The sequence below is a fragment of the Aulonocara sp. 'chitande type north' Nkhata Bay genome, linkage group LG1 (assembly GCF_057382095.1).
Source record: "Aulonocara sp. 'chitande type north' Nkhata Bay isolate Kocher_YH1m ecotype deep benthic linkage group LG1, A_spYH_male_GT1.1, whole genome shotgun sequence".
NCBI lineage: Eukaryota > Metazoa > Chordata > Actinopteri > Cichliformes > Cichlidae > Aulonocara > Aulonocara sp. 'chitande type north' Nkhata Bay.
The window spans coordinates 26570807-26584589 of NC_141344.1; the positions used below are offsets into that span (position 1 = coordinate 26570807).

Consider the following 13783-nt stretch of genomic DNA (forward strand, 5'->3'; position numbering starts at 1 on the left):
GCATGGGCTGAGGGTCTCCAGTGGGCCCCATGCTAAATACTCACCACCATGGAGTCCTATTGGCATTTGCCTTACAACACCAGAATTAGTATGTCCACCAATGGCACTTTCACAGATGAGAGCAGGTTCACCTTTAGCACCTTTGACAGACATGAAATGTTCTGGACAAGCTGTGGAGAATGATATACTGGATGATATGATATGTAGCATCATTCAGCATGACCTGTTCAGTGGTCTGGGAAGGCATATCCTTGAACGTACGCACCTCTACCTAATGACTGATAGCTAATAGCACAAACCTGCCATTTGGTATCGGGATGAAATCTTTGGAAACTTTATCCAGTCCATACCAGTATAGAGAGACAGCATGATGTTTTCTTCAAACATGTGCTGGTGTGCTCAGTGTAGCAGTGAGGGCAGAATAAAACAAATTCAACAAGTGTTCAGCTATGAATTAATTAAGCTTTTCTTGCAAACAACCAACAATGGTTATGTTTTGTACAATAAGCTTAAAAAATGTTTTAAACTTTTGAAATTATCTTTGATAAATTCAAATCTCTCATGTCAACCTAATGTTATGAAAATAAAGTATTTAGTGCAAGTAGCTAAAGTGGGGGTGGGGAAAAAATCTGTCCTGCAGATGTGTTCTTGATCCAACACAGCTGATTTAAATGGCAAATTACCTCCTCAACATGTCTTGAAGTTCTCCAGAGGCCTGGCAATGAACTCTTCATTTAATTCAGATGTGTTGACCTAGGGTGATATCTAAAACCTGAAGGACAATGGCCCTTGAGGCCCCGAGTTCCCTACCCCTGATCTGAAGCATGAGTAGAGGGGAGACCTATCTTGCCAAACAAGGCTGCTTGGGATCCAAAGCTTTGGAGTACTGTCCTTCATTTCACTACAATTGACAGAGAAATGTGATACTTTTACATTTCCACAGCAACCAGTTTTAGATCTTGGTCTCCAGCAGAGCTCTCTTTTTTTAAATGAGCCATCCAGGAATCTCTGCTAACTCACGAGGTTCACAAGGCCACAGGGTCTTTTAGATTGTTTAAAATTCAGAATAGATATTCCCATGCTATTTACATAAAAAAGAAATTTATTTAAGTGTTTCAGAAAACTGAGCTTGATTTCTGCTCTTATTATACTAAAAGCTACCTCTAACAATATATAGATGCTGCTGCTTATGCCTACTGTATGGAGAGTTCTCTTCGTCTGTCTGATGTGCATGCTCTCTCTGTGACTGATTCCCTGCTGAACATTCACTCAGTTCCACTTTGTGCACAGAGACTTCCCTGTCTGAAAAATATTCTCAAAGCCATATAAAAAGCAAATGCGATTGGGAACCTTTTTTCTTGGTTGTGGCGTGACACTAATTTAGTTCGCCTCACACTTCCAAGGCAATTAGCTTTGAAGCTTCTCAGAAACTATTCTTGCACCAGTCGATAGCTAGCATGGCAAGTAAGAATTTAAGCAGGTCCATTGGGCGACAACTGATAAATATATCAAATGAGGTTACACTGAAAAAGAGAAACCTAAAAGAATAAAGAAAATATAATTACTTCACCAATTTCACTGGTTGCCCGGCCCTTCATTACTGGCCAGAGGTATGAAAATTTATATCTGACTGGCTTTGACTTGATGAGCACAACAAACTGCAAGTTTTTTTGTGAGGAAACTTTGATGATTAAACCATGTAATGATACGTTCACTGAAGCACATTTTGTGTAAAGGAACAGCCTATGCAGGCATTTAGGACACCAGAAAAATTGAATATACATACATTTAACTTACCGTATACTGTTAATTGAATGTTCATTCTCTATGCGATTTGTAAATGAACTCAGACATGTTCATGTTTCAACGCATGATGAGACTCATGTGGTTGTTTGATGATTTTTTTTATTAGGTGATTGATAATTGATAAATTATAACAAAATATCTTCTCAGAGTTTTTACAAACCTGATTTATTGATCATTGTAAGCTTATAGGTGTATACTGCAATCTTGTCACTTAAAAACAAGTCGAATGGCCACAACTTCATTATTTTACCTGTTATGGAACTTGAAACTTGACACCGATACCCAAGACGGTGAAAAAAAGGTTCTTGTTTTCCATGTTGCTCGGATCTAATTCGAACCAATTACACATCACCACTTCTTAATGTGGTGTTAAAAGGGTATGATCATTTCATGTTATTTTTTCGCTTAGAGCATTGCAAGAAGCTGTTAAGGGCTCAATATCTTGAAAATGAGTGTGGATTGTGTTTTAGAAAGGTTATTAACTTTTAGATATGAATTAAGCAGTGTGAAAATATGCCACCTAATTTTACAGTGGCGCTAGTAGTAAGCACATTCTGTTGTTATCATGCATTCACCACTTACGCTGTTTTTCCCACTCCAGTGACAAAAAATCAAGATATATTTACAGTAAAATGCAGACTGAGTTTCCTCGTTTACGGATGCCCCATAAATATGTTGTTGTAACATTGATCCAAAAAGGGATAAAAATGAAGTTTACATCTCTGTAACACCAACTTGCATGCTCCCAAACACATCTGCAAAGGGTTAAAGTAGCGAAAGTCCACGGTGATCTGAAAATGATGTGTCGGGAGTTGTGCCGTTCTCAGCGGCTCCAGTGACTCTCAAGCTCTCGGCTACTTATCGAACTGGTGGGTAGCAGACGTCTCCGAAAACGTCGGAGCACTTTTGCAAATATGCAATATCTTGATAAGCCGAGCAGATATTTGAAGTTTACACACCCACATTCTCGCCTGAAAATTAGTTAAAACTTTATTTTCTGACCCAGAAAGAGTAATAAGAGTAATATTAAAAACTTAGTAGCGGCCGCCATTGTTGAAAACTGGAATTGGCTGGGCCGTGCTATAAATTCTGGGATATGGTGGGCCACGAAGGACACACCCGACCCAGCCTTCAAATTCGGGGAAAAGGAGGACGCATTTGTCGGCCGCATTCGGAGGAGTCTACGAATTTGGACAGCCTCCGTTGCGTCTCTGTGACGCGTCGCTGCATCCTCCTGAGGCCTACAAATGCGACCTCAGGAGGATGCAGCCCATGAATTTGGACACGACCATGGTGTGTTATGTGGCTAGTTACAAAGCTACAGATAATATAAACACATTAGCACAGTGAAGCTGGAGGATAAACGCTAACTTTTTTCCCCTCAATAAAAGTTCATGTGAGGGCCCTGATGGGCAGATCCAAATGCAATCGCATGGCAGGAAAAAGATGCTGAAATCTCCAGCACAAGGTAAGTCATTAATATAGTGCTGCATGGTTTGGATGACTTTCTATGAAAAATTCCTGATCCTCAGCTCCATGTACCCATTCAAAGATTTGTAAGTCTCAGAGTGATTCTTTTCTAACCTGTTCAAATATTTGTTGTCTTGCAAACAGTGAGGCAATGGGCTGTAGTTACATCGCAAGGTTTTACAAACTGAGCTTTAAAACATGCTGATGAATAGTGATGATAAAAACCCAGAGAGGCTCATTGACTATTCTTAGGGGGTTGTTCAGATTAGAACAGGATATAAAGCATTAAAACACGTAAAAAAGACAGCGAGTCAAAAAGACAAAAGAGTCCTTCAGTTGATTCGTCACTCATCACATCAAGTTTTAAGACACCAAGGTGGCAATAACAAATGCTGAGTTTAAGTCTTCACAGCAGGACTTGACTAACTGATTGGTGATAGTATGGTGGTTTCAGCCATTGTTTATTTGTAGTCTTTGGTCAAAGCTACATGAGCTACCTGCCATGCCGTCATGTGACTGACTATCATCCCCATTCTGATGCTCAAGATGACATGCTGAAATTCAAATTGGCGGTGTAATGGTGTATGTCCATTCCTTCAGGACCACAATACACTCATCTGATGGCTGCTTCCAGCAGAAAAAGGCTCCATGTAACAAGCACAAATCAAACTGGTTGCTTGAACATGTGAGTGAGTGCACTGTCACTAGATCTCAATCTAATAGAGCACCCTTTGGAATATGGTGGAGCTGGAGAGTCACATCAAGGATATGCAGCAAAAAATTTACCAGGTTTGATACAAAAAAAATCCAGAAAGAGACCTGTTCTTTACTGTTACTAAACATAGTGAAGCTGAAAACCAAAGAAAAGTTACTGAAAGAAACTACTGGGAGTTTTTTTTTTTTCATGTTCTTTGGATGTTTAAGCCGTCTTCATTTCCATGGCAACTCACTTCCAGAAATTTGACCTTCCTAGATTGCTTCCCTCAGGATTTGACGCACAGTGACCCTGACATTAATGCTTTAAGGAAGCATTATGTGTATGGTAAGGACACAACATGCAAACTAAAGCAACAGGCAGAGGGATTATTACTCAAGAATCAGTCGTATCAAGGCTGTTTTGACACCTTTTTAAGGTAAAATATTTTAAGCAGAAAATGGGACCTGATAACAGGAAGAATCTCGCTGTGTTCAAAGAAATAAAAAAAAATTAGGAAAAACTAAATTGTACCTCATGAATGCACTGTGCTCTCAAAATAAAGGGGCTGGCTTGCTTTTTTTTACACTAAATTATTAAGGAAAAATGACCCAAGTGGGAATACATTTACAGCACACACATAGCTGCTGAGGCGATTATCCTGCACACAAATTAAGCATACACGTACTTAAAACATTTATTGCAGTAGCTGTATACCTGTAGAGTAGTAACAAGGATTAACTGTTCAGTATCTGTGTTGTCAAACACCCTCACAACTGACAAACATACTGCGATAAGCAAATCACTCCATCCCACTTAACTTCATTATATTGTGACATAAATATGAAAGTGCTTTACAAACTGAATCTCTCCTTAATGCACAAATCAACGCTATTCCAACAAAGTAAAATGACACAAAAATGATCAAGTTAATTTTAAAAGCTATATCTTTTAGCATGCTTTTTCCATTGTGTAATTTGCCCTCCATGCTGTGGAATAAAACAAACCTTTTCAGACAGTGGAATGACAGAAAATGGTCTCTCATGGTTAACCCATTATCTGCACATGCCTTTGTGTTTTTCTTCAGTATCATCTACTTGATTTTGTACTTTAACATGTGTGTGATTATGTCTCTAAATTTGGCAAACATTCAATGCGTAAGGCATTTGATTATCATACAGAATATTCTTTGTAGCCAACATGTTGTCATTGAAATAAGCACAATTCAGTATTTGAAGAAACATCATGAAGGCACAGTGATTAAAGTGTGATCTTAACCTGTGTTTTCTTATGTATGGAAAATAATAGTTTGTGTGGAAATAATACAGATATATACATATGCCAGGAAACTGCAGATACTACTGAGGGATTTTTCTCAGTCAAATCACAATTCGAATAAAATCTATACAGTAATAAGATCAACATTAGATAAAACATTTAGCCATTTACAAATATATTGCTATTTAATTTGTACTGAACACCTTCAAAACTGGTTTATGGAGAGCTTTCAGAACTTTTCATTTTTATAATGCACTGACATCCTTCATACAAAACATTTTGCTTTTTTGTTTTTTGTTTGTTTGTGTTTTTCTTTTGTTTTTTATAGAAAAAAAGATTTGGTTGTGGTTTTGCATTACTTGAAGAAAATTATTAAGAAATATGGGCAACACTGGGTATATTACGAGATGGAAAATTTGCTTAAATCAACAGTATTTTTTCCAAGAAATACATAAATGTCTTATTGTTGTACATTTTCCCTTATTATAGAGCTCAGTCCAGCTAAAATCCCAAATTCTGATGACAAGGCATTATAATGATAACGGCCAAAAACTGTCCTATTCACTTTGGATATTACAGATACATGATAGTGGTTAATAAGTCTTATTTACAAACACAGAGACAATGACAGAATAAACAAGTGTTCACAAACAGTGTTAGAACAACACTTTCTGAAGTGTAATTCCATTTTCTTTGATTGTGTCGATTAAATATAGTCCTGAACAACTCAATAACAACCACACCACAAATATTTGTATATATTGGTCAGCCATGGTAGTTTTTTTTTCCTTTCTTCTAATTTCTTTTAATTTATGCACGTCCCCGTGGCACTTGTCCAATTCACACTCAACAAAAAAACCTTGCTGAATGTTAAAGAAATCCATAGAGGATCACACACACAGTTTCCTCTAGAGCCATGGTAACACAGCATAAGCACTATTTTGTGACCACCATAGTAAATGTGGCTCTTACACTGCAGAAGCATCAACTTAAGCGCGAAGAACAGAAATAAGAGAGAAAAAATAAAATGGGGAGGAGCTCCGATGATTGCTCCGCCTGTTCACTGTGTCCAGATGTAAGGACATCTAACAGCACAGAAGGAAAGTCCCTCTTATAGCTGCTGGTCCTTTGGGCTGTCTGGGCAAGAGGCTGGCTGGCAGGACTTGAGACTCACCAGTGGAATATCAGCCATGCCACTGCTGGTGAAGTGTCCCTCCCCACTTCCAAACTGCTTTCTGTCACCAAAATGCTCTGACCGCCCACTCTCATTTTTCCAGGTTCTGCTCAGAGTATGTCCATTGAGCAGTTTGTCCTTGGGACCCCACTCCCTCTGAGACCCGAAGCTGGTTACAGGTGACTTGGGCTGTTGGTATGTTCCCAGTGTTGGCGGCATCCAGCAGTTGTCTGAATGTCCCAGGACAAGGCACTCCTGTGTACACATCTCTGTAGCTTCCACTAGACCGCGTGGTCCAAGGGGGCCATCTAAAACAGAAGAACCAGAAAGAGAGTTGTTATATATTTTGCTGTTCTCGCTGAACGTAAGGTTCTCCACTCCAGAATAGCCCAGAATATGAGAGGGGGAACTTCGCATACTTTAGTGATTCAGAAAACAAGCTAGGAATGTAACAGAGAAGGAGATTTGCTTTGGGGAACTGGGAGACATGGTAGTGCTATAGATCTTAGGAAAGCCACCGTCTGGCAGATTTAAAATTGTTTCTAATAGTCTTTATTATTTATTTGTTAATCTAAACAGGTTTTTAAACACGTCAGCCAACGGTTATGTTATAAGCTATTCAAAGGCATAGAAGTTCACTAATTCCTTATTGTAAATCATGTTGCTGTCTCCACTATAAATGATTTTCTGGAAATTAGCCTACCTCACTTCACCTAAACCGGGAGGTGGGGGGAAGAAAGTTGAAGGACAATTTGCATCACAACAAATCATCTTTCCTTGCCAGCTCTCTGCCACCATCTGGCTACTCCTTGGCTGAACATACATCACCATCAAACAGTAAATATTTCAGGTGGTATTTGTTGAAATCTCATTTGATAGAAAACATGCATAATGCATGAAACGTAATGGAATTCTCCCATTTGAATAAATCTCCTTCTTTGAATCAGTTTTATTTTCTTAAAATGAAAAACAAAGCAGTCATGTTTGTGTTTGTATAGTATAGCATTAGTGGGTAATTAATTCATATGGTTTTTTTTTCTGTTTTACCTAAAAGAGAAAATTATACCTATTTGTCCTAATTTGTCCCTTTGCTTCACAAACTGCTAATCGGCTGGTGCATCCGCTAAAAGGGGTTGCTTTTTGTTTTTTGCAAACCTGGGCATGAACTGGTTTTTCTCCTTCTTCATTTACATATATAAAATTTCAGATTAGTTATGTTACAAAGATATACCAGAAAATGGTATAGAGTGGTAAAACGTTTTTGCTAATTAAAGTTTAACTTAATATTCAGTGAATGGTCAAAGCCTTGCTGCAATGTTTACAGTGTGCAAGGTCTACTGAGAATCCATAACAAACACTTTTGGCTTAGAATAACATCATCACCTAACTGTTTTAGTCTGCTGACCTTTAAGGTCTGCATAACCTTTATCCTGTACCAATGTGATCAGAAAATTCAGCTGTAAACATTTCAAGGTCAGTTAAACATTTTGCATTGAAAGCAACCTTGCTGTACTTTACTTCTGGGATTAAGTTTGAAAAACACTGGAAATGTCTAAGAACCAAACTCACTACATCGGGCAGCTACTTTTATATTGAAACTGTTTTTGTGAGCTCTGTCAAAGACTTCTAGATGGATCAATATAATAACAATACAATAATTAGTAAATGTTAATGCTAAAATGCAATTGTGTGTATGTTTAGCACTGACTTTTAAGGGATTTTGATACATAAAACACCCACTTCATATAAAATATTGAGTCTGTAGTTCAAATTGCGAATTCATATTTTCAAAATTGATGTTGAGTTAACTGTAATCTAACATGATTGTCTTGGATTATGCAACACAGCATACAAATTGACATTTACATTTTTTATATTTGGAGATTCACATATTGTTTGTTTCTGACAGTCACTGCTTGGCCTATAAACCTTTTTATAAAGCTCATCTTGGGCAAAAATAAAACTGTTTTGCATGAGGAGAGCAATTTTTTCCTATTGCTATAATTATTCATGTCTTCTGATCCAAATGGGAACATTTTCTCATACTCCACTAAGCCTCGCTTCTTTAATACTGCTTTCTGACTTTTACAGCACATACTGGAAAATGATGTGAAGAAAGCAGAAGCAGGAGTCAGTCACTCTTCTGTGTGAATGTAGAGTCCATCACAATAACAGGCACCCATAATTGGCATATGAGGAGTATAACCAAGATACACATTATCATAGTTGCATGAAGAACCACAGAGAGCAGTAATACATGGTACCCAGGAGACGGCAAGATGAATTCCTCAAATGAAATTGTAGATGAGTGAGTAGATATCTGGGGAACTCTTAAGGAAGAGAGATGGTAAGAAGGAAAAATGCCGTGTACATATACAGTACATGGTGTGCAGTTGAGAACAAATGAACAAGAAAGAAGGCTCCCATTTGCATCTACTTTTTTTAATAAGATAATAATGACGACATTAAAATCATTATGTCTCTGATGGCATTTCTTCTAACTTTGCAATCACTGGACACTTGAGAAATAATAATGTAATAACACAAGGTTGTAAATTAGACTATATACATATGATGAATTTGGACTTTGTGTATTGATTACAGCAGGATCAAATTACTGCAATGTCTATGTTTCCTGTTTAATTTTGATTCCTTTTTTAACAAAGCAGAGCCAGTCATTAATCAAGAACACTTTGTGCTTTGCTTTTCCCCTGGTGTAATAAACATGACCATTTGCATGCAGATTGGTACAATCAGTGGCCCCAGTGGGCAGCAGAGGATAATTTGAATCAGCCATTTTCACCGTTAATCTCTGTATACCTGCTGTTTGAGAAAATGCAGAGACAAAGCCTGATTGAAAAGACCACTTGAGGTATAGAGCTGATAGGTTACAAAATCTATTCATATACAAGAGTCTTATAATACCGGCCTATAATTCCCATACAGGGAAAGCAAATGAGTAGGGAAGTCAAAATAAATTGGATACCTAAATATAAAGGATAAAAGATTGAAATGTCCACACTCCACTGTACCCCAAGAGATGCTATGGAAAATACAGTAACATGACCATACATTGCAAAATAAATCAATCCAATAAAACATATGACAGGATTATCAGAACACTGTCCCTTCAGGTTTTTAGTCTTTTTTTTTAAAAACATTTATCTGAGGCACTGTTAGTAAAGCAACATATTTAAACTTCAGCAACAACTCCAGGATATCACTTCGCTATTACCAGCTTAATAAAAGTTCTGTGGTATATCACTCTCCAGGAGCCCGACTCCACACTTCCAAAAATGAAAGAAATGGAGAGTATTTAAAACTCAGACTCAGCAGACCAATTTCAAACAAAACCAAAACACCAGCAATCCTTCTTTACTGGCTCCCCATTGATGCACGCATGCGAACGGAGCCCTGTTCTTAAGTGTGCAGAAATATGTGAGTCTGTTTAATTGAAAGTACACTGTAAGGGCAGGAATTTTATCCCATTAGTCCACGTTGCCCTGGAGAAGACTTTTTGACACTGCAAGAGAATGCCTCCTCTTAGAGTGGGTGAAACCCATTTATTAAGAACAAAACCCTCATTTTAGCCAGCATTATTATTTTTCTTTATATTTTTTAATAATTTTTGTCATGTCCTTTTTTTTTGCTGGACTAGTCACAGTTTCCATATCCATAATCAATATGCACACGTAGTTAATTATGCATTTTTTAAAATAATTTATTTTCCTTTCATTGCTCTTTATTTTAATCTTACCTGTTGATTGGGCTCAATTACCGAACTGGATAACACTGACTACCAGCACTTATTAGCTGCTAACTTTTCCTGGTTATCTTGTTCCGAAGAAAAGCTTCCCTTTTTGCCTCATTACCTTCTGACTTCCCAACTCTGTTCTCAGAGTTACATCTCATGTCATGTATTACAATTCGGAGTGGACTGGTGATGGACCATATAATTCATGAAACCCAGTTTCCTATTTGGATTGTAATTTATTTAAACATTCTTGCATAATAACATGGCTGCACATGCCAAACGTGTAATAAAAAACCTGTCACTGGTGAATGGGAATACTCCAGAGGATGTCAAATAACATCTTGTTACTCCTACTGAATCCTGAAGAGCGCTGGACGGACGAAAAGCACCAACAAACCATAACGTCACAACATCAACAGACCGAGTATGAATTCCTTTTGTGACTTGCGAAGTAATTGTAGAGAAAATACACCTCAGTGTCTCTTTTGTACCTTAGCTAAAGTTTTGATATAAACATAGCTTTCCTAAGTCACAGAGAAGTTCTTTTAATATACTGATGTTATGAACAAACAGATTGTTTTCCGAATCTCCTGCCTAACATTATTGCGTTTTTGTTCATGTTTTTTTTTTTTTAAATACAGACAAAACGTGTCATTTGGAAACAAAACCAAAATACCCTAAGCTTTTTTAATGTTCCTTTCATTCATACAAAATTGCTTTCACATTATTTATTTCTACTTTATCTCTGCATAGTGTGTTGCTCATGGTTACTGTGCTCAGGAAGTCAAATTCCTCCCTGTGCTTGCACACACACACACACACACACACACACGCACACACACACGCACACACACACACGCACACACACACACACGCACACACACACACGCACACAAACGCACAAAGAAGCAAATAGCCGGTGGCTTGTGTTTGGTGCAGAGCCCCTGAGTACTTTAAATAACATTGTGGCACAGGTGTTGAGGAATGCAAGGGATTCAGAACTGTGTCAGATGGTGCTGACTTTTGCTTACAGCGCTGTGCAAATGTTGCAGATGTCCACAAAGACAGATACCTTAAAGACAAAGAAACCATTAGATTGCCTCCTGATACGATGTCATTAGGCTGTGCTAAGGGCTGGTGTGCTTAATTCTGCGGAAGCTGTGGAATAAATGTGAGGTACAAGAAATAGCTGTTTAACGATGGACACTTTGACCAAAAAAGTATTTACATGCCTCTCTTTCTCTCCTCCCACTCAGCATCAAAAGATCACAGAGGTTACAGAGGAGGAGAGAATCATCCTTATTTTTGACCAGAGGTTGTTTGCAACTATAAGGGAGTCTTGTTTTAGTCTTCTGGCTATTACTAATGAGATAACATTTGGCTAATTAATTGGATGCACACTATCAGTGCTGATGTGCCAGTCCCACACCAACAACTCACAGCCTTGAGAATGGCAAGGGGGAACGGGTGGAGAGGGAATGAGAGTGATTGAGTGTGGGGGATTTAGTGTCCACAGGGCTTGTTTATTTATCCATGCTGTTAAGCATGCCCAGATGTTGTTATTTAGGGATGAATGAGGCTTGTTTTAGTCCAGCACAGAGGCTAAAAGTTCCATAGTGCTGTTTTTCCACTACCACTCAAAAACCCTCAAGATATGTCAGAGAGATTTATTCTGTATGCTTCTGGTGTAAGTTTTTTCTTTGTGACCCTTTTATCTTCTACTACTAAGGATATATACGCATGCCACCTTTCCATCACTGTGCACACTAAGGCATGTAATGGCACACAATGTTATAAACATAACCAATACATAAAGGTCCGTCTTGTAGTAAAAGTGTATATATATATATATATATATATATATATATATATATATATATATTGTAAATAGCCTGGGGAAATGTGTGAGTCTTATAGTGGTTGGTAACCAACGAGGCATAGAATCACAGCTTCATACTGCTATGCAGCAAATTTGAAAACAGGCCCTGTGATCTACAGTAAAGGCTATCTAGGGTTGGATAGATATAATAGTGAGTGGAGCAGAACAGAGCAAACACTGGATGCATTCTCCTGAGAATACCAGTCTGGCTGATGGATCCTTTCTAGTGCTCCCTTTGAGGCCAGCAAGAAGCTTCTCATGAGAGGAGATGAAGCGCAGGATGGAGTCAAAATAGAAAAAAAAGACAAAGTTTGAGAATGGAAGTGAAGGGTGGTCAGATAAAAAAATTGAAGGGGAGCGAAGAAAAATAAAAGGGAAGTGAAGGTGAGCAATTGTAAGAAAAAAAACCACAAAGCCTGTCAAAAAATGACTATCATTTACATAATTTTCCATGATCAGTGGTAAATATTATTATCTTAGACCTCACTTAAAGCTATTCTCAGATCAATTTGTAATTCAAATTTTCAGTTAAAGCTACTCTCTCTCTCTCTCGACCAGACTTTTTTAATGTCAGCTGTACAGTATGGTGTGTGAAGAAGTATGTGTGAAACTGAACTTTGTGTGTTTCTTGGAAAAGAACCTCGAGAAATGTAATTAGCATTTTCCCTCCTTTTCACTTTTCAAAGAATAAGTCTCTTAACCTCCTATTTGCTCCTGTTCATTCTTCCAACATGTGCCCTGGACTACGGTTTGCCTGATTAGTAAGATTAATGATGATTTGGAAGCACTCTAAAGTGGCAATTCTACAGTAGCATGGCTTGTTGCTTAAATGGCCTAGAGTGCTTTAAAACAGCATGTGGTCTGATAGCTCGCATTACCAAGTAACATAAATTACAAATTACAAGTTTCCTTCAACAAATCAACACGTGAGAGCATTTGGTGAGCATTTTCATTATTCACCTCTGTTAAAAACTCAATTAAACTCCTTGGCATGATATAAAGGTTTAAATCTGGAGCTACTAAGCCTTAGTGAAAAAGAGTTATCTTAGAAAAAGTTATTTCAGCTTCTTTCGACTTTCCAGCATTCTGCTTTAACTGCTAAGCCTTACAATAACTAATTCTGTAATCACATACCATATTTGTTATTCCTCTTTTTGCTCTTACATTTTCTACATGACTCTCTAAAAGTGATACAACAGATACTATTAAAATCATCTGGGCTCTCACACTTGGAAAACAAGTTTAAAGTTACTGGAATAATAGCACAGGGACAATACAGATGTTGAGCTTTTTTTGTCCATCTACTGTACACCACAAATTTCTGGGTCGTGCCACCTACAACCACTCTTAGCTGAAACTGCTTTTCACAGTGCAGCACTTGTGAGAAGAGAATTGGATTGTAGAAACATGAAGAGCTTTGGCAGTGTGGGAAAGCAAAATAAATTTCCTCAAAATCTGAAATACATTTGGGGGCAGCACGGTGGTGCGGTTAGCGCTGTTGCCTTACAGCAAGAAGGCCCTGAGTTCGACTCCACCAACTAGCCGGGATCTTTCTGTGTGAAGTTTGCATGTTCTCCCCCGTGTCTCCTCCCACAGTCTGAAGACGTGGTTAATTGGTGATTGTGATTGTAAATGGTTGTCTGCCCTGTGTGTCTCACCCTATGACAGCTCTGCGAGGCACATCGCAACCCTAAATTGGATAAGCAAAAAAGGATGATCGAATGGCTG

The 13783-nt window shown here is 38.1% G+C and overlaps 1 protein-coding gene across 3 annotated transcripts in view; it reads right to left on the minus strand.

Moving 5' to 3' along the window:
* Positions 1-4653: 4653 nt before the first annotated feature.
* Positions 4654-13783, minus strand: part of pcdh9 (protocadherin 9) — a 205268-nt gene continuing 196138 nt past the window's right edge. For all 3 annotated transcript variants that reach the window (XM_086290445.1, XM_086290450.1, XM_086290442.1), the window contains one exon: positions 4654-6730. In XM_086290445.1, the coding sequence (XP_086146571.1) occupies positions 6360-6730 (371 nt within the window). In that variant the 3' untranslated portion in view covers positions 4654-6359. The remainder of the gene's footprint in view (positions 6731-13783) is intronic.